Source organism: Vanessa cardui, chromosome 25 (genome assembly GCF_905220365.1).
Source record: "Vanessa cardui chromosome 25, ilVanCard2.1, whole genome shotgun sequence".
Classification (NCBI taxonomy): domain Eukaryota; kingdom Metazoa; phylum Arthropoda; class Insecta; order Lepidoptera; family Nymphalidae; genus Vanessa; species Vanessa cardui.
The window spans coordinates 199,509-221,764 of record NC_061147.1 but is presented as its reverse complement, the minus strand read 5'-3'; the positions used below and the strand labels follow the sequence as shown (position 1 = coordinate 221,764).

General features: G+C 36.9%; 1 protein-coding gene across 5 annotated transcripts in view; it reads right to left on the bottom strand.

Moving 5' to 3' along the window:
• LOC124540492 (transcriptional activator protein Pur-beta) overlaps positions 1–17,937 on the bottom strand; it is a 28,363-nt gene extending 10,426 nt beyond the window's left edge. For 3 of the 5 annotated variants that reach the window (XM_047118107.1, XM_047118109.1, XM_047118108.1), the window contains exons 1-3: positions 17,785–17,937; positions 9,338–9,385; positions 5,113–5,225 (exon numbers count right to left, since the gene is read on the bottom strand). In XM_047118107.1, coding sequence (XP_046974063.1) covers positions 5,113–5,225; positions 9,338–9,385; positions 17,785–17,827 — 204 coding nt within the window. In that variant the 5' untranslated portion in view covers positions 17,828–17,937. The other 2 variants (XM_047118110.1, XM_047118111.1) reach the window with 2 other exon arrangements.
• Between the last annotated feature and the right edge of the window lie 4,319 nt (positions 17,938–22,256).

The following is a 22,256-nucleotide window of genomic DNA, read 5'->3' as shown; positions in this document are numbered from 1 at the left end:
ATACGGAGCCGAAACGTGGACACTCACGACAAGGCTAGTCCACCACTTTAAAGTCGCTCACCGAGCTATGGAAAGGCTCGGCGTTTCTCTGAGGGATCGTATCAGAAATTAGGTGATCCGTCAAAGAACCAAAGTCATCGACATAGCCCACCGGATTAGTAAGCTGAAGTGGCAGTGGGCTGGTCATATTTGTCGTAGACCGACAACCGTTGGAGAAAACGTGTTCTAGAGTGGAGACCGCGTCTCGGCAAACGTAGTGTAGGACGTCCTCAGGCACGGTGGAGTGACGATTTACGCAAGACAACAGGCAGGAGCTGGATGCGAGTAGCCGGAGAAAGACCACAGAGGCGTGCGCTTGGAGAGGCCTATATCCAGCAGTGGACAAAAACGGGCTGATGATGATGATGATGATGATGATGATAATGATGATGATGTATTTTTTTGGTCAGTTTCGTTTATATTTTTTTCTATTGTGCCGCGTCCTAAATAAACCTTTTTTATTTCTTCTAAATAATATAATTATATTATTTTACTTTATTTATAATTTTACGGCAACGACGTCGCTTTGTATGCAAATCCAACGACGTCATAATTAAATAAACGATAACTGTCAAAATTCCATATAACATTTCACTATCATAGGAATAATATACGGTATGAATGTCATCAAAGTTTAGTCTGATATGACTAGTTTCACGTTTAGTCAATTACCAGAATTTCACACAGCGATCCTTTCCAATTACAATTAAATTATAAATGCACTGAACACATACTCAGTGACAAAATATGGTCGTCATTAAATGATCAATAATGGCAACACTAGGCAGCAGGTATATCGTGTTTTGATTGCTCGCTTGTTTGTCAGTACTACCTACAGTAGTTACATTAGAGGGGGTCACAATCAAACGGTTCCGTTAATTACGATGGTTAAATTGTTCAAAACTAACTATGCACTACAGTTTTACTCGCTTTGAATTTGTACGTAGCGTTGTAAAATAGTGATGAAAGAACCTAAAACGTTATATTATTATTTGAGGTGTAACAACTCCGATTATGCTGAAGAATGCACAAAATAGCCTGTTTCCGATGGTACGAACTGAAGCTTCAAATAAATAAGCAACGTCGTTTAACGTCCATGTGACATGACATCATGGGTCGATATCTAAAATAATGTTTGGTATTCATTACAGGTTTGTAAAAAACTGTCGTTTTGAATGTCAGCAAAGTTGCAATCGATAACTAAAGTAAAATTAAAGCGGATATAATTCGTAATATATTATATAAAAGTCACATCAATCAAAAACTGCTTGAAGTGCATAATATATCAAGAGTTAATAGAAAAACGCGTATGTCAATCCTAGTGCTATTATTTTTAGTTAGGCTTTATGCCATTAAAATAGGCTATACATACTAACAAACGGAATAGTTAGTATGAATTCACAGAGAGACGCTTCAATTGCGTTTATTTGTACATGGTATAGATTTCACTGACGTGAAGTTAAATCTCAATGTAGCGGAAATAGGTCAGTTATATTGTATGAAATTGAGACAATTGACTGAACTTGCAATTGCAATATCACTAAGTGGCCTCCGCTGTTATGAGGAGGAGGTTTTTTGAGGTTAGGTTTCTACGACAAATTAGAAGCCTCCTCTCAAATGTGTAATAATAAAACATTTTTTTTTTTATGAGAAACGGGCAGGATGATCTGACCTGATGGAAAGTGACTACCACCGCCCATGGACAACTGCAACACCAGGGGGCTTGCAGGTACGTTGCCGACCTTTAAGGAGTACGTTCTTTTCTTGAAGCTTCCTATGTCGTATCGGTTCGGAAAAACCGCCAGACAGAAAATGTCTAAGAAATCGCGCTGTGGATTTTATTATTTAATTTGTTTATCTCAAAGTATGCAAGTCCACCTGATTAGGCACCACGGATGGCGTCTCGTCTATGTAACGGATGGTTACTCTTACAGCGACGTCTATTGGCAGTGACACTGACCATCAGGCGACCCATTAGCCACGCTTAGCCTAGTTATTATAATCTATTTAAAAAAATAACCGACTGACAACACGATGACAATATATTCAAAACAGATAACGAACAATTATAACATTGCACCGACCGTTAAGTTATCTGTTGCATCAACGTCTTTTATCATTACGTAATATCAGTAGCAAACTTCGTAAATTGATGCCACTATTATATACATTAAGACTAAACTGCTTTTAAGAGTCTATTTTTAATTTAAATCTTTATGTATGGCAACATAGTCTTGTAGTCTTTGTAGAGGAAACCTTATTTCGTACACGCCAGTCTGATTATCGCGTTGAAAACCGAATCGCAGAAAAAGTTAGTGCAATTTTTCACTTGTTTTGACGTTTTTTTTTTTTTAAATTATAAAAAGAGGTGTCAACTTTTTTATTTTATTAATTATAAAATTTTTGATATAGATTCTCATTTCGCAATAAAGCGTCAACGCCGCGATGTAAATCAAAATGTCTACGGAGTTCTGCAGTAGTTTTTCATTTCTCGACGCTACAAAAGAATAAAACAACAATGGCGTTCCTCCAATTTCCTGCAATATCAGGACCAATAGTCTCAGCTCTGTATATTCTTTTATTGGCAAAAATGTATTTATTATATACACATAGTTATGGAAAGAGGGAACCATAGAAGTTGCCAAAAACACCTAATAGGCTCTCATTTTCACGGTTGGGCTAAGGGCCATCTTGAGAAGGTTTGAAGAATATCAAAACATGCTAGTTGATGCAAAAAGAAATAGATTACAACCGACATGCAGGTTTCCTGAATTGTTTTTTTCAACGCCGAGCACGAGATAACTTATGATAAAATCAATTGGGATGGAACTAGCGTCCTTCGGTTAAGCTCCACAGATCTATTCAATCGGATATATCGGCTATACTTTACAGTAAACGTAATGATTGTACGACTCATCAATCAATTATTTTAATTATATTTAATACACCCTACCTATAATAATATATTAGTATTGTTGTTTTATTTACTAACTTATTAACTTTATATGAAATCGTAATAAAAACATGTAGGTCATTATTCGGCTACATAAAAACAAATCAATATATGTCTGTAAAACTTACGCACGAACGATGATAGTGTATACTGTATAATTTTAGAGGTAAAAAGTGTTTTTTATTTTTATATTCGTTTAATATATGCGATAATCCGATAATGGATTCCACGAAAACCACCACGCGAAAAGAGAAAATTACGTAAAATATTACAAAACTCAACTTAATTTTACTTTAATAATTTCCTACGCGGTGGAAAGACACCGCCACATATGTAATGACCATTACTGTATTAACTAATTCATACACCGTAATTGTGCATTCAACTTTAAGACCTAAGATAATGTCCCTCGCGTCCCAAGACCACACGAGGACGCGAGTCATCCGCCGCTAAGTGATTGAACATTTGCTGCAGCAAGGGAATACTTTCCCCGTTTTTAAGGAACTTTATCTGCCTCTTGAATAGCCTCATATAACATAATTTCTGTGGAGCACAAAAACGCAACCGAGGCTGCCTTTTAGTTACGATACTTGAAGTTTGGCCGAAGGCGAGGACAGCACCGCTGTCTATTCATGTACTTAATTGGTGTTTATAAGTCATTTCATGCTCAGTGACGAGGAAAAAACATCGTCAGGCAACCTGCATCTTTGGAAGAAATTCTGCCATTATGTCTGCCATTATTTCTGCACGTAGTAAAATAATCACAACTTCTACTCAAGAATACTTACAAGCAATCGAATCAACCCAATATGCTAGTATGCTTATAGAGACATCCTCCAAGGGGTAATGGGACATTTTATCAGTATTCTAATAGTAATAAATATGATTACAATATTAAAAATGTAATTACGATTACGTTTAATTAAAACCTTATTAAATAATTCTAGCTTACAAGGCGGCAAGAAAAGAGTTATCGCGGCGCTTGCAACAACACAAAATAATTTATTAAGTTCGAACAAATTAAAATAACGTCATAGAAAAAAAAGCCCATGACCGCATTCTTACTTCAAATTGTTAAAAGCGATCAATTTAAAATTATAGCGCACGATCTTTAGAAAATTGCGACACCGAAACCCATAAGGTCACCTGCTAAAATCGTTTAAAATTGTATCCAACTTTAAAATTATAATGTACACAAGTCCACGGATACAGATTATAATGTACGCGGATGTGTGTTAGGGCTGTAGATTCATAACGGTCAGGAAGGTATAAAAAGTAGCCCATGTCTTAGGGTTCAAGTTTCATCAAAATCCCTTCAGTGGTTAGGTTGTGGATGCGCTACAGACAGCTGAGTTGCTTTCCCATTTACAATATTAGTATAGATCAATACTACATTGATGTGCCTCGAAGAGCATATAATGAAGTTGGATCTCTCTTCGGCCGTGTCGGATTGCCGTCTCATCGGATTAACAAAACAAAGGAATAGAGTCCACATAATTTGGCACAATCCGGCAGTCCTTATGATCGGCCATGACCGAAATTCAAGCGAGACTCGTTTTGCATATAAGTAATAAACAACACGCAGACTGAATTTAAAACTTTAATAGAATTAACATTTGTCAACGTTTAGGTACTTCAGAAAAAACTCTACGAGATAATGTCAAATGGATACTGTTATCGCTTACATCCGACATGAAAAATTTCAACTAAAATATACCACAGTAACACGACGATAGATCGTTTTAAAGTTATTAATCCAAAGTCCAGCTGTAACGTTATTTGCATGTGTTACGTAGTGATGATCTGCCGTGTGATTTCCGGCGGAATAGAATAGAGCCACGTCATCTCTAGCCGCGGGTGCAAGAGGCAAGTGAGGTTTGTTCACCTTAACCTTAGCAACCCGTATTGTAGCGGAAAATCAACCAAGTTTAACAAAAAACACCCAAACCAAAAAAGTATTTCTATCGGCCGTAACATGCTGTTTACTTATTGTTCATTTTTTTTGTGTATGTTGCTTATAACCTTAAGTGTGGTTTAAAAAAAATAAGTAGATGAAAATAATATTAACATTTGAATACAAAATATTACAATTAAATAATATTATCAGCCCAGCAACTTACCTCTGCAACTTTGATAAACCGTCCGCGACGATTCTGCTTCACGTCGAGATAAAATCTCTTTGACTGTATCTGCAACATTTTTGTCGCCAACTCCTGCTCCTGTGGCTGTTGACCTGAACACAAAAATATATGTTTTTCTTGTAATATGTAAACTTATTATAAATACTTTTAATTATAGTTTTCAATAATTTACTAATATTCGTTCATCCTTCTTCCAGTTAAGCAAGTGCCTGTGGCAAGAGGCGAAACTTAACTAAGGGTACATGACTCAGTTTTGTCCCGTACATGATTTAAAATTACTTAATGTAAGGAAGCTAGTTTAGCCTAAATGTTGTTTAAGTTTCGACCAAATCAATCTGCAAAAACAGGACTAAGAATATCCTTACCATCTCATAGAACTTATGAAACGTGCTAATTGACACATTATAGAATTCAATGCCAAAACTGTAGAATCAGCTAAGTGCTTGCTTTTACATTTCGTAAGATACTTTTTGCATGCAATAACTTAACTTACAGCGCTGCCTGAGTCTAGGTTTTGTTATTCGTTAGTGATATATTTTGAATATGTATCCTTTTTTGCTACCTAGCAAATCCTACCTAGCTTTGCATAATAACAGTGGTTTAACAAACTTTTTTGGCCTCCACTGTAAAAAATCGAATTCAATTTGATAATTGACGAAAAACGTAAATATAACCTAAGTTACAACTCTTTTAATCGTTTAGAAAAAAAGAAATCAAATAATTCGACAAAAAATATTTCCTAATAAGAACATTGTGAAAACTTGAAGGCCAATTTAATTTGATATGTCGAAATAGCATCATTAATTTTGTATTTGACAATCACGTATACACAACAGCTGCTAGTTTTTTGCGATTACTAATTAACATTAGATAGGCTTAGGACTAAGTGATTTTTGCTGATTTATGACTATTGTACCAATGCTTTCAAGAAACATTTCTCAGTAAATAAAGTTTCTATCGAGTGCCTACCGGCCGTTATTCTCACGACCGAGTTGTTCTTTGCGCTCCGTCCGCACATTTTTGGCAATCATTTTTTTACAATCATTCATCAATAATTATATACCTTCGCTTTAGGGTCTTTGGCCTAAAGTTCGTTAACATTCGTATTTATTTATAATTTAAACTATTATCTTGACTTAAAAGTTCGCGATCGAGTTTTCGTGGAAACCTGTTACAAATTTAACAGCCTACGTATATCGTAATATTAATCTAAGGTACCAATTAAAATTGTTTTAATGTTTAATACGATATGCAGATATTATATATAGACGCGAATGAATAATTGAATTATAAATGTAATATTAATAAATTACAGGCCTATCTGATCGGACAAATATGTTTCCACGAACATGGGTATGGGTCGAGGCATTTGTTTTTCGCTTATGAAATTTATAGAGTTTTATCGTTAGTCAATCATCCGTGGCGAGCAAGTGATGTTGAAACTGGAGTAGCCGTAATTAGAAATCGCGATCGATTACACAGCATTACAATGCATTACAGACAGACACGCGCCGCTGCGTCCCTTGCCCACACCTACTAATTCTAAGGCGTTGTTATTCATTATATTACTCCCTGGTGGCTTCAATTACATGACAAATTAAGGTTCTTCTATATTTGCGTTGATTTGCTTTCAGTCATGTTGACAAAACACACGTTATAAAGCATGTATCTTCATGCTTTGAAAGCTTACTGAGATATGATAAATTGTAGTTTCAAATAATCAGTTTCATTAAAAAGAAACGCCCATAACGTCACCAAATGGCCCGACCCAGCGTTACTAACGGTTTTATGGCGTCCATTAGAAGACAATCACTATACAGTATAATGTTATGCCTGACGTGTGTACGAAAATTGATAAATATGTGGATGTTTTCGAGTTTTTTGGTCAGCCAACCATCAGTCATGATTTGAGCATATAAATCATTGCTTGCATCGCAAATACGCCACCAATCTGAGAAGTTATGATGTTGTCCCTTACGCCTATTAGTACAATAGCTCCGATTTAACCGGACACACCAATAATAAATATTAGTATAACAATACTTAACAGCAGTTTGATCGCAGAACCCAGACGGTTTTACACAAAGGCAGCTTCAAATAAAAAGTTACCAAATCTAATCTTGCAAGTTCCAAATTTTAGCAAATACGATTTATGGGTATGAAAATCTCCTTTTATTCGCTTAACGGTTTCAAATATAATGAAATACCAATAAAAGGTTTACTTTTATGAACATCTTTATTATCTCGAGTGATGTTTATTGACTCTTAAATTGGAAGGACGATCTGTCGGAAGAAGCGAATAATGTTGATATAATTCCAACAGTCACGTTAGTGATAGATTTGACCGAAGCCTGCATGCGCGCGTAACGGACGCCTACGACCACTAACCATTAAATGTTCCATATATTTGTGTCTTGTCATTTTCCTTTAAAACTTTCGGTAACATCTTTCCCTGACCGCTCGGTCATGATTCCTAAAGAAAACCATATTTAATACATCACTCTATCCGAGTCTGCCCGCAAGAGCTCACGCTACAAAACGCTTTTAAACAAAGTTCCAACGCGCATGGGAATAAATGTGGCACACGTTTACTGTTATTACATTGAAAGTATTTTCCAACATTTCTTCATTATACTTAAATCGAAACAAAACCATAAGGCCCCAATATCGACTAATTTTCCAAAAAAAATGGAAATTATTGTTACCTACTAATTAATCATATTTTTCCATTTTTAAATGCTTATAGGTACTAACACTAGAAACATTGGTTTTAAATGTACCAAATATGTTTTAATTTCGATAGACATCTGCCAATGGAGCCGGTATTGCTGTTTTTACCGTTTTTTTTGCAAAATTTAAAGGCCTCCATATAATTCAATTAAGTTGTGCCACTTCCTGTTCTGAATGAATATTAATAAATATTTCGAGTTTCTATTTCATTTACTTTATGTAAGATCTTAATGAGCTAATTCATAACTAATACTTAACATAATAGTAGCAATTTCATATTCATGATTGCTTTTATGTATAAAAAGTATTTAATGTATTTGTATAATAATATTTAGTGTTTAATTAATGAGATTAGAATATAATGACATATTTATTGTTGCTTTTCTTAGCACTTGATTTAAATTCAAGATATTATTTGGCATTTCCCGTTTTCACGAAAACTATGCGTCGCGTTTTAACACGAGTGGTACACATTTAGTAGATCAGGGAGAAAGCCTCTAATAAACACAACGCTAATCCAAAAACTCCTGTTTCTCGCTTAACAAGCGTTTGTATACAACTATTTTACATATATATTTGAGTTACTTGCAAAGTCTAGATACAACCTTAAAATTACCAAATAGTCAAGTAGGCTTCTTATAAGTTATTTTGTGCTGTCATTTTACAGAATTTTATCAGCTGTAAAACCACCATGTTCGGTATGTAGATTATACTGAGAAGATTTGGTGCGATACTCAGTATTTACTCACAATGTGATGTAAGTAACATACATACATAATATATCCTATTTCACAGTCAACAAGAATTAGGTCCATTCTTATTGATTTTTTTAACTCTTTGTATTTATGAATTGCTCTGCATATCTGCGTAGGAGCTAAACCACTATTGTGTACCTATTTTAAATTAACATGTATAGTATACTGAGTGGGCTAATATGTATATACTCAAATCAGAAAGAACAATTTAAAAAAGTGTAGTATCGGAAAATGCATGCCTCAGAACGGTCATATTTCATGTATGGTAGAAAAGTACATAAATGATTTCCATTAAACTTTACAGTATTATATCTTTACAGTATGCAAACTATCGTATAATATTTCCAAAATAGAATTTAGGAAAAAGTCGAGTCCGGAAAAAGTTCCTGCATCCTATTTGAAGCAAATCAAATAAATTTTTAATTCTCTTACACAAATTATACTTCATTCGCTTGAAAAATAACTTACATTTTAAGAACCGATCGAAGTAAAATCGTTCAAAAACCATTTATTCTTCAACCCTACTAACAATCATTCCTTACTTAAGATATTTCAATATTGATTGAATTGAAAAAAATCGTTATTTTAAAACATCGACCAATAAAGAAAAACGTTTTACCTTGATTGATTGTTTATAATTGACGTAATTCGAAGAAATCGCGACACCGGTAACTAGTCATAGAAAAATCGTCATTATGATAAAAATCAGTCGCACTTACCGGAGTCAAAATTATTCCCACCCGCGTCCATGCCTTGACCATGATATTCTGGAAAAAAATATGCAAATAATAAGTAAACAATAAACACACGTTTATACTGAGCAGGTTTAAATAAAACGATTGTAGCTTTTATGTACGAACTTAATTTAATAAAATAAATTATAACACTCATAAATCTAAATGAACTTAAATAATTAACATTCAATAGAGTTGTTTTCTTTTTTTTTTATTTGTAACGACTGCATCATTAGCTTCCCGAGTAATATTTGTGGTCTCGTATCTTGCGTTTAAAAATCATAGCTGCATTGGTTTCTTCAACGTTTCAGCAGATGCTGGCTGCTACTCTTGACTGCTCATTGTAGTGCAGTTAGTAAATAAGCAATATCTGGTAATCATTTGCTTAATTTATAAACACGCAACACTTAATACATTTTAACATTAAGAGTGTCTCCTAATAATTAAAGTAAGACATGAAATCTTTGGAGATATTATAGGGAAAAGGGTCACAGTATTAGTGTGGCCTATTTTCTATATAAAGAGCATCATAAAATATTCAGCCAATCTGATGATGGACAGTAACGACAGTGAAAGAAACAGAACGGATGCATTTTTTATCGCATTATGACATGTAGGAAAAATATTTCTTTTAAGATAAGTTCAACAACTATAAAAGCATAATTGGAGATAAACACTGAATAACCAACTTTTCAAATGAAGGCTCTGAAATTAAAATTGACGGACCGAACCAACAGAAAACTGACGGATAAATATATAAACATATAACAGTTATATCTTACAAGAATATTTGTTTATTTTTTCAGTTTTCATGAAACAATTGCTTCGGTATAGATAACGGATAAAAATTAGTTAATTGTAAATAGCACAAGAGTCTATCAATGTGGCCGTGTGTTTCAGTTCCCTATTGATAACATTAAATATATCCTGAACAAAAAAAAAATGCCTTTTACCTAATCTTTTATATTTACGTAACAATGCTCATGTATTGTTGCATAGTACAAAGTCTTAATTAGTGCATAGTATCGACCCCGTCTGACCGAGGCTTTCCCGTCAGCAGTAAGTCTTAGAAACTAATAAGTAAGACACTAACCCCTAATGTAACATTTCATGTAGAAAATGTTAATTTACATCAAGCAAAGTGGTGTGTAAGGAATAGATAAAAAAAAACATGGCAATTTTTCGTAACGCTCGCACGCAACGCGATGCACCCGATTGAGACCCGTGGGCCGCGTGTGCAGCTCTGCCCTGCTTAACTTACATTATAATCAAGCACGCGAGGCTATTCGTTCGCTTTGTTAGATAAACCGGACAACATGAATAATAATACTACAAAAGCACTGAAAGACACTGTTATAACATCTGAAACGTGTAATAAATAAGGGCCTTGTTCTCAATAATAGCCCGGAGTCTGATTGTTCGAGATTGTGGAAGAATATTCAATGTCGACAGCGTCGGAAAGCACGTAAAGCCTTTAATTTTCACATAAACTCTTTCCGATCGCGTCACATTACCCGTTCCATCATATCCCATCTGTTTAAGAACAGACTTGAACACTGGGATATGTCCTGTGGAGTTATCAAGTCCCTCTTGACATTGACGGCTGTGGATGAATTCCGTCAGAGGGACATCATTACTGTTTAAAGACTTTTATGAAAAACGTTTGGGTACTCGTCAAACATGTATGGTATTTTGTATTGTTGCCAACGTCTAAGCCATTAATATGCTGATATACCAACTGGCCACATACTCCCTAAATAAGCAATTATTTCTTTTTTAGTACTGAAAATCTATTATATCCTTAAACATTTATTCTCGCATTTATGTTATCTTCTATAATTAATTAAAAATTAATAGACTAATATTTTTACCCCAGGACGCTATTTATATTATGCCATTAATTTATTTAAACTTTTGTCATAGCTATTTATGCCTCTTCTGCGTGTGTATACAGCTCATAAAGGCTTAAAACTGGCAGTAGACGAAATCACTTCTTGGTATACCTGTGCAAATGAAACAAAACTGCCTAATGAAGTGCATTAAAGACTTTACTTATTTATTACATAATTGAATACAATCTGACTATAGAGCACATACACTTCAGTTCGAATCGGAGCAATAGGTGGAGTGTGACCGTACACGGACGAATGGTTCTACTCGAATTGCACGCGACAAGGACAGGATACAAAGCGGCTTAGGTACACCTCAACTGATATCGTCACCCAAATGTCTCGAGCTCAACTGTGCAATGGACTAAGAAATAAAACTCGACTGGCTGGCTTCATAAGAGCATAAAAATGTTAATATTTAATCGATTTTCCAAATTTTCACTATTATAGATTCTTAGAATAAATCGTAATATGTATAATAAAAGGAAGGTATTTGTTAAAAAGCAGACACGTTTTATACAGTCCCTTACATCGTGATCTGTCATAGCAGCACCAGGACCATATCAGGACAACCAGGTCAATGGAGGAGTTTGACTCACAGAGGAATAAATAATGAATCGTTAAGACAATGGCAATGTAATATGTTACGCAAAAGCATTCCGAGTGTTTCATAGCATCGGTTGTGGTTTGCAATCGGTTTTAATATTTCAAGTTTTTGTATCGATTATTTTCTTGCACAATGTTTTACACGTATTACGTTCTTGTGGCGCTAGCTAGTTGTCTGTTCAGTTTTCTGAAGCTGCTCTGTATTTTCCATGTCAGACCAACTTTTCACTTATGATAAGGTCGTAATGCCGCCTATCGCATAGCTGTTCCGTTCTATATATTTTTATGATAAATTTCGATGAATACGCCCAAATCTTTTGATGTGCGTCATGCTCACCTAAATCCCAAAATGTGTCTAATAAAAGAATTACAATTCTAGGTCAGCCGCGTAAAGCTAGGCATGTAGTATAAGAACACTTATAGTGAATGTGGAACTATCTCTTCCAAGAATATAGTTTTTCGAGGCCAAACCAACTTATTATTAAAATAAATATGACGCTTATAAATAACTGATTTCATTTTAACATAAAGCTATGAAGAATAAACGTTTACATGGAACACTTTTATACCATTACATATCGTAGGAAGACTATTTGACATCCCGCGCTACAAAGCTTGCGATGAAAAAGGTAACCATGCTAAGTTTCACAGAGTGGTAGTGTTAATTATAATACTTCAATATAACGTAGAAATAGTTTTAAAGGTAACAAAAGCACGTTATAAGAATCATCACCAACATATAAGATTGACCGTTACATCCAATTAGCGTGAGCTACGCTCAACGTGAGCAGCGGGCTGGCCGAATATTCGAAGGCGTTTACAACAGATTACGCAACACAAATAGCTTTAATAACAAGCGTAATAACCAAAAAATCTTGTCTAATATTTGCAAGCGCGTAGAATGGTAAATAAATCGACGGAGGTGGACCGAGAGTCGGATTGCGTCGTTATGTAAGTGGTTCAAGGCGGGTCATTGGCAGCAGACATAATTTTGCCACAGACACAAGCCAGACGCGCAAAAAAGTGAAACCATAATTTTTTTCTTGAGAAATCACCACCTCAGCTCGTTCCGCGCTCGCGAAGGGACCGTTCTCATTGAACGAATTTTATTATGTCGACGTCTTTCCTTGATTAATTACTTGAAGCACGAATAAAATGACGTCATTTAGGTTTCGCCTATTTAAATGAACGAAACCTGGCTAATTATATTAAATTTAAGCGTGATTACTATACTAAATAAGTCAATACTTATTCTATTTAATATCGCCTTGAATTATTTATAACTATAAAGGCTTCGTCGATTTTTTTTAATTATCTTAAAGTATATAATAGACAAGTATATTAAATAACAAGTGGACGTAAAGTGTATAAAGTGTTCCATGAACACAGCCACAAAGCTCAGGCTTAAACAAAGGACTGGACTAAACAGTAATATAAAAGGTTCCTTATAGAATGACAGTCATGTTAATACACCATGACGCAATGGGTGGAACAAGTTCGCGCTTCGTGAATAGTTCCGTTTCACAATAGCCAGCCGATGTGTTACAAGCCAAATGGCAATAGATGGATTTGAAAGTCAATAGATTAGCAAAAAGTATTTGTTCATACATAGTTAATTACGTTATACAAAAAACATTTTTCTACCCGCCAAAACTTGCGATTCTATTACGAAAATGTTTTATATTTTCACCAGCGTATCGCTGTGGTTTTGATACGTGAGCTACAAAATGGCCAACATTTCGTTATAATTTATGAACCACTAAACCTTTACCACTATAGAAACTTTCACGCAAGTATAAAACACAGATGAACAAAGAGTCACTTGGAACTGAACGAGGAAAAGTATACGCGATGCCTACGGAACAAACAAAGAAACGTTCACGTCTTTATTAATTGTTAATGTATGAATATATTACGAATAATAATTCTAAATCCCATTTCCCACAGTTGTCTTTGACCCGCCATATAATAAAATAGTGAGGAAAGTCTAATCGTTATCATTGAATATTTAAAATGTATTGATCTCAGCACGTGCAATAAATTCGCTAACAAAGGAGCTAACACAATGTGATCATTTCCATCGTTATTCCCGTATAACATTAACCAATATTGAGGAGTAATTAAAATTATTTTCGACAAAGTTAGATTTATCTAAGATGACAAGTTGCCAAAAGTAAGATACAAACATATTACAGACAACAAAATCCCATCATACAATTGATGACCTAATATAAAAAACCGGAATTTTCCAGACATTAAAAAATTTCAAGATGGAATAGTCTCTAACATAGAATTCACGAACGTAAACCAACTTTACACCCAATTGCGAACATCGGAAACAAATGAATGTACGTTTGTGTGTGTGAGTGAGCGTTATTTGCCCAGCAACAGCTCTGCTAGAAGAGATATCTTTCTTCTGATAGACTATCTTGGTAATGTTAATTCTTGAGTTGCCATATTTAGTTTCTTGAAGTTAATGAACCATTGCAATCGATCCTGTCAAGTATAATTAGGTAATCCGTCAGTCAGCTTGTTAATTATAGGCTGGTAAATGCGAACAAATATACTCATTAAATCTATACACATAGAGATGAAGTGTTTTTACAAGAATTTAATCTCAGAAAAGATAAGATCTATTTGAATATGTTTAATAAATCTTTTTAAGGGTAAGGCCGTGCAAAATTTTGGAACACAGAAAGAATATTTTACAAAAATGAATAGTCATCTTTGCCTCGTATATACTTATCTTTAATTGGTGTAGGGCTTTTTTGATAGGTCTTTACAGAGCCTTCTTGCCCCATCTGACTTAAAAAAATAAAATAGAAGTAACTGTAATTAAAATGAAGTCTATACTAAAACTATACACGCGAAAGAGACTGTCTTTCTGTTTTACAGCCAAACCCAAAATTGATGAAATTTGGTATCAAGCAAGCTTGAATTTTTTTATGCTTAATACCTGACGCCCAACCCGCGAAATGTGAAGCCCCGCGGGTAGACGAACTATTATTTATATTAATAATGTAATTTTTTTTGTATTCTGTAATCTGTTGCTAAGCATTATGCCACTGTATGTCTATTATGTTTGAAATAACAGGTTATCAGATAAGATTCTATCAATACCATATCAATGAATGACTTTAATTGCAGAAATTGATTATGCAATTCAAGTACTCAAATCAAAGAGAATTCAATTATTTTTGGACGTCAAAAATAACACTGTATAATAATCAGAAAACTTCAGCAAGTAGGTTACGATCAAGATCATTATAATGTTTTATGGGACACTTTAGAATAGGAACATTTGGACGAACAATTTCATAGTTGTTATGAGTATTCTAGGTGTATGCAATACAATTAAAAGAAAAATGTAATGCATATGATTAAACTAATAATTTTATAAAATAGATAAATACTAACTAGTACATATTAGCATTGATTTTTGAAATTATTAAAGATTAATTTAAGTGTCCAACTTTTACAAACTTTGAAACAAAATACTATATATTTCGTTCTTCTAGCATCTGCCTGTTAAATTTGCCTTTTCTTATTACTGGGAGAGAACCTTTTTTACTTGAATTCCATACCAGTTCAACAAAGAGGATTGAGTTGAAATTTTGTTATCTCTTGACAACACATGAAATCGAGTTTCTTAAAATTTTACTTTTTCGTACATTGATTAGACCGCTTGTTGTATATTTATATTATAATTTAATTTTGGTTGATATGGAGACTGTAATTTTTAGTTACTTTATATGTTTAACAAAATAAGTGGTGTGTATGGTACATTATCAACACTAAGGAATATTCTAATCCCTCTGACAATAATACTCTCCATTGGGAATGCCCTTTCTCTTTTTAATTATTATTTACAATTCCTACTTTTATGTATTAAAAGTTATTTTCATTTGAGATTGTATATTTTTAAAATCTCTGTACTGTACTCAATGCAAACTACTTTTATTTAATAATTTAAATATTGTTAAACTCAAAAATATTATAAGATTGTTGTTAAAAGATAACAATATTCCAGTGAATCAAACATAAAAGATTTTACTCTAACTATGAGTATGTTTGTGATTAATATTAAATATATTTTTTTTGATATTATTTGGTGGGACAGCAATTGGACCAGACGAAGGTTAGTGATCATCACTCATAGACAATGGAGCTTTAATAAATATTAACCATCCCTCATGTAAGTGGTTAAGTAGTAGAAAAGTTTACACACTACATATCATATTATGTTATAAAACATTAATTTTACTATTTAGCTTACTTGTTCTCAAAAGCGAGCTGACTTCATCTGACATTTAAAGTAAAAGTTGTTACGTCTGTTAGTTGTGTTCACAGTTAATTTATTTTATATTCCCTCTGAAATTGTCCAATCTCTTAATTGTAAAGAATGTGACAACATAGCAGACTCATAAAGGACCTTAAAATTTTTAAGAAAATATGTATCTATTGTTATGCAATTGTATTGAATCATTCCAAGGTACGAAAATGGAGTTTTTATTTCATAAAGTATCTAAAGCTATTTCTGGTTGTTCAAAGTTTATATTTCAATTGCAACAAGATATTTTTTCACTAATATTCAGACTCCGTACTATTAAATCAACTTCGGTCTGTATGATACAAGCTTTGTAAAACATGAATTACAGAAGAAACATTAGGAGGCCATTAGACAGTGTGAGGTAGCATAGTTCATGTTGAATAGATAAATAAAAGAAAGATTTAAAGGCTTTTTTAAATGGCATCAATGAATGTCATTTATAGCTCTAGTTGCTCTTCATATGATTAAAACAAGTTAGTTGTATTTGAATGCAATCAATCTTCTGCAATATTTACAACAAAGTGACGAACTCTGAAAATGGCCCGTCCATTATAGAAAAAACATTTTCACAGACAACCACTGCACTGAAAGACAACTGCAAAACAATCTTTAAAAATACTGTGTAGTCAAAGTCTTGCACAAATAACTTCACAGGACAAATACAAACAGAACATTTACACAATGAATCCCTTAGTGCCTGTCTATTAACTCAAAAACAGATATTACTTTTTATGACAATGTTCCAATTCTACTTACAAGTAGCAGGTTTATCAAGTGTAAAATCTTGTTAAGTTGTCACATTTAATGTTGCAAAATCTAATCAATATGATGTTGATGTCAAAAATTACTGCAGAGATGAATTTACTGTCCAATGTAATTCCTTTGTTCCAAATATTGAATGGTTAAATTACTGTACTGTATAGATCTGTGATCACTGCATTGATTATCACTGCCACTAGCACACAAAGCACTGAACACTTTATCTCACACTAATCCACTGTCACTTGAAGTAGGAACAAAGAAACACAACACAGGTAATCTTGTAAAGCTTTTCAAAATTAAGTTTGAGCCACGGGAGTTTCGGAGACCATGCAGCGGAGACATAGATACGAATAGCAGGGCAGTGGATTTATATGGGAGCTTTCCCTGCGGGAGCGCGGCCACTGACCTGCCATGGTGCTGGCGCGTCAGCTGACGGTGACGCGGCGGAGTCGCCGCTTCGGGCGCGCAGTTCAAGCGCGCTGGCGCCTCCGCCGAGCCGAGCTGCCGCCCTCGCACCTTCGCCGCCACCAGACACCGGCCCGCCCGCCGACGAGAGGTCGCAGACAAAAAAATCGATAGGTCGTCAACCTCCGCCGGCGCTAGCACCGAGCCGGGCGGGCCGCCGCGCCGTCGCCCGCCACCGTACCGATATCCCGCACCAGAAACCCACCGAGGCCTCAACGCCCGAGAAATAACAGACCCGAATTCGCCATTTTGAAACGGGAACAATGAGATATTTACTTTCGAACGTTACGACGACTCGAAATGTCGTTCACGACGATAAACGGAAACGGCGCGAAACGAAACGCGATTTAGACGCTACACCGCTGTAAATAAATACGTACTCTGACTAGAAATCCCCTCGTCACCGCTGCCGATATCCGACATCTCAATCCACACCGAAATCTACAGGCAATCCACCGATCTTTTCGGAACCTCTTGGACAAGTCAAATTGTCTATGGTTTCAAAGCCATCAAACTTAGGTTCTTTATGATGTGCATATTATGAAATAATAAAAAAAGAATTGTGTCACGAAAAAGCTATTTCACATAATAAGAAAATATTAAATGAAGATGAATACGTAAAAAATCGAATATTTTTTGTTTATAGTTGCACATACATAAATTGATTTTAAAATTTCCAAAAAAAATGAATAAAGTATCGACTAAATCTTGACACTGAAAGAACCTTACAACTTTGTCGTCAAGCAGATTTTTGTATATAAACATAGTAAAATATATGTCTATCATACCAGCTGTGTCAAATTAAGTACCTACCTAGATCAACTTCGATTTTATTAGAATTGCAATTAGTATTACAAATAAGCTCTTTTTAATTTTTATCAATATAGAACGTGTAGACTACGTTTGATAAAAGTAATTATTCTATAATAAAAAAATACTGCAGTGTTTTTAAGTAAAAATAAAAAAAAAGTTTATTTTAAGAAGATAAATTCAAAACCGTAGTAGATATTATTTATATTTATTAAAAATAAATATCGTTTCACTTTTTGCCTAATCTATTGACACACATGACAGCTCAACAGATAAATATTTTGTTCCTTTCCCGCTTATTTTTAAAAAGTAATGTAAAAATACGTTTTTAGTTACATATGAATAAAATAATCGCCAACATTATTGAATTTTATGTGTTTACATATACTTTTGCAAGTGGTAGTGCCACACTGCATACCTCTCGGTTGCAGTCGAATGGGCCGGCACGCCCGGGGAAGTACCACTCTCTCACTTAAAATCGGCGTGAAGTGGTAGCTATGCTACCGCGTTTCGTCCGGTAAGTGAGAGTTCCGGAGGCCCGATCCCTCTCCCCCCAAAACATGGTTGTGCAGAATTTGGTGACATTACCCCAGGAGGGTACCATCAGCGACTGCGATGGAGAATCCCTCTCTGGGCATCCATGCTCAGGACGTACACCGCCTGAGCAGGGATGCCCAGGCTGCCCTCCGAATTCTGGGGGGGGCAATTTTGCGCTCGCCACTGTTCGGGGCAAGCGGAGCAGGCATCATAAGGCAACCCCTACCACACTCGCTGTGGACTTCTGCAACATAAGGGGACTCAACTCCAACTTGAATGCCGTTCACTTTCACCTTGAGACGGCGAAGCCGGCCTTGCTCTTTCTTACCGAGACCCAGATATCTTCTCCTGCCGATACGTCTTTTCTCTCTTACCCCGGGTACAAATTGGAGCATACTTTTGTGCCACGAGCTGGGGTGTGCGTTTACGTCAGAGATGATATCTGCTCTCGACGCCTCGGCAGCCTTGAAGGGCAGGACCTATCAATTATCTGGCTGCGCGTAGACTGCGACGACCATCCGCGAATCTACGCGTGCCTTTATAGGTCCCATAGCGGTAATGCCGAAACCGACCGACTGGTTGAGCACGTCCAATTGGCTACAGATTCCGTGCTGCAGCAGACTCCATCCGCAGAGATCATTATTCTGGGCGATTTCAATGCTCATCATACAGAGTGGCTTGGATCACGCACCACTGATCATGCGGGTAGATCTGTTCTCGACTTCGCTTTGGCTTATGATTTGACACAACTGGTCACCTCGCCAACGCGAATACCGGACGTGGAGGATCATACACCTTCCCTGTTGGACCTTCTGCTGACTTCGCATCCGGACGGCTATAAGATTGTCGTCGATCCCCCTCTGGGCTCGTCGGACCACTGTCTCGTCCGGAGTACAGTGCCAGTTACACGATACTCACGACCTCGTTTCGCGGGCTGTCGTCGCGTGTGGCACTACAAGTCAGCAGATTGGGATGGGATGCGGTCCTTCTTTGCATCTTACCCATGGGGGCGAGTTTGTTTCTCGATGGATGATCCGAGCGTTGTTGCTGACTCTGTCGCCGATGTGGTGCTTCAGGGTATGGAACTTTTCATTCCATATTCTGCGGTGCCCATTGGTGGCAAGTCCCAGCCCTGGTTTGGTCGCCTCTGTAAGACGGCTTCACGCCGAAAATGGGAACGCTACCAAGACTGGGCTAACGCATCGGCGTCTCGTGATACAAACACCAGCACATTCAGAAAGGAATATAACTCTGCCTCCAGGTCCTTCAAAAACGTGATAGCTGAGGCGAAGGCGAAGTACATTGGCAGAATTGGCGAGAGACTGGTGCGCTTCCCATCAGGAACACGTGCGTTCTGGTCTCTCGCTAAGGCTGTCCTAGGGAATTTCTGTCAGCCTTCTTTTCCGTCTTTGCACAGGGACGGTGAGTCATTGGCCCATACCGCGAAGGAGAAGGCCGAACTTTTAGGGTCTCTCTTCGCGTCGAACTCGACTCTGGATGACCAAGGAAAGTCACCTCCATCAATCCCGCGATGTGATACGACGATGCCGGAGGTTAAATTTCGGCAAAGTGCAGTTCGGAAAGCACTTCTTTCCTTGGACATTCACAAGTCGAGTGGACCCGATGGCATCCCTCCAATCGTGCTACGGACATGTGCTCCCGAGTTGGCACCGGTCTTAACGCGTCTTTTCCGGCAATCCTACGCATTAGGCGTCGTCCCGAACTCCTGGAAGACTGCTTTGGTGCATCCGATCCCTAAAAAAGGCAACCGCTCAGATCCGTCCAATTATAGGCCTATAGCCATCACCTCCTTGCTCTCCAAGATAATGGAGTCCCTTATTAACTGCCAGCTCCTGCGGTACCTAGAGGAGAATCAGCTGATTAGTGACCGCCAGTACGGTTTCCGTCGGGGTCGCTCGGCCGGTGATCTTCTAGTTTACCTTACTCACAGGTGGGCTGAAGCAGTTGAGAGCAAGGGGGAGGCATTAGCAGCCAGCTTGGACATAGCGAAGGCCTTCGATCGCGTATGGCACAAAGCGCTTCTTTCGAAGCTTCCTTCTTATGGGCTTCCCGGGAAATTATGCAATTGGATTACCAGCTTTTTGGCAGATCGGAGCATCAAGGTCGTTGTCGACGGTGCATGCTCTGACTTAAAATTCGTCAATGCTGGTGTTCCACAAGGCTGCGTCCTATCACCCACTCTGTTTCTTCTGCATATCAATGATTTGTTGCAAATCGGGAACATTCATTGCTATGCAGACGACAGTACCGTTGACACCTTATACACCGGCCGCGCTAATATTTCTCGGGAAAACGTCGAAGAAAACCGGAACAAACTTGTGTCTGAAATCGAGTCTTCGTTAAACGAAGTCTCGAACTGGGGCCGGCTAAATTTAGTCCATTTCAACCCCAAAAAGACGCAAGTTTGCGCGTTAACCGCTAAAAAAACACCATTTGTCGTATCTCCACGATTTGAGAACATCCCGATAGCCGCTACAGGTAGTATCGGAATACTTGGCGTTGATATTTCGAGCCTCGTTCAGTTCCGCGGTCAATTGGAAGGCAAAGCCAAATTGGCTTCAAAGAAGCTCGGTGTGCTCAGCAAGGCGAGACAGTACTTCACGTCGGCCCATCGCCTAAAACTTTACAAGGCGCAAATTCGGCCTCACATGGAGTACTGCTCTCACCTCTGGGCGGGTGCTCCCCAGTACCAGCTCCTTCCATTTGACCGCATCCAACGTAGAGCGGCTCGAATTATCGACGATCAAGCCCTTTCCGATCTCCTTGATCCTTTGGCTTTGCGTAGAGATGTTGGATCACTCTGCATCTTCTACCGAATTTTTCACGGGGAATGTTCCGAGGAATTGTTCGGATTAATCCCGGCTGCTGAATTTCACCTTCGGACATCTCGTCAAAATTCTAAGTTTCACCCGCACCATCTTGATGTCCGAAAATCCACAACAGCGCGATTTCTTAGACATTTTCTGCCTCGCACAACCACTCTGTGGAACCAGCTGTCGCCGGCGGTTTTTCCGAACCGATACGACATGGGAACCTTCAAGAAAAGAGCCTACTCCTTTCTCAAAGGCCGGCAACGCACCTGCAAGCCCCCTGGTGTTGCAGATGTCCATGGGCGGTGGTAGTCACTTTCCATCAGGTGAGCCTCCTGCTCGTTTGCCACCTATACCATAAAAAAAAAAAAAAAAAAAAAAAAAAAAAAACTTATCGCTGATATAGTTTGCCGTTGATGGACATTTTAATAAGGTTAAATTAAGTTACGACAGTTGAATGTGCATTTTCTCAAACTATATTAAGAAAATAATTCCCAGGGTTCCGTTATCTATGGAAATTTATGTGAGTGAATTTTTTTCTTAGATTTTTTTGCATTTTTAACATTATTTGTCACAAGGAATTGTAGTTTTGGGAATTTCGAATAAGTAATTTTATCCTGAGAGCCGAATTTACTCTTCAATTTTTTTTTTATGGGCAAAGTAGAAAGAAATTC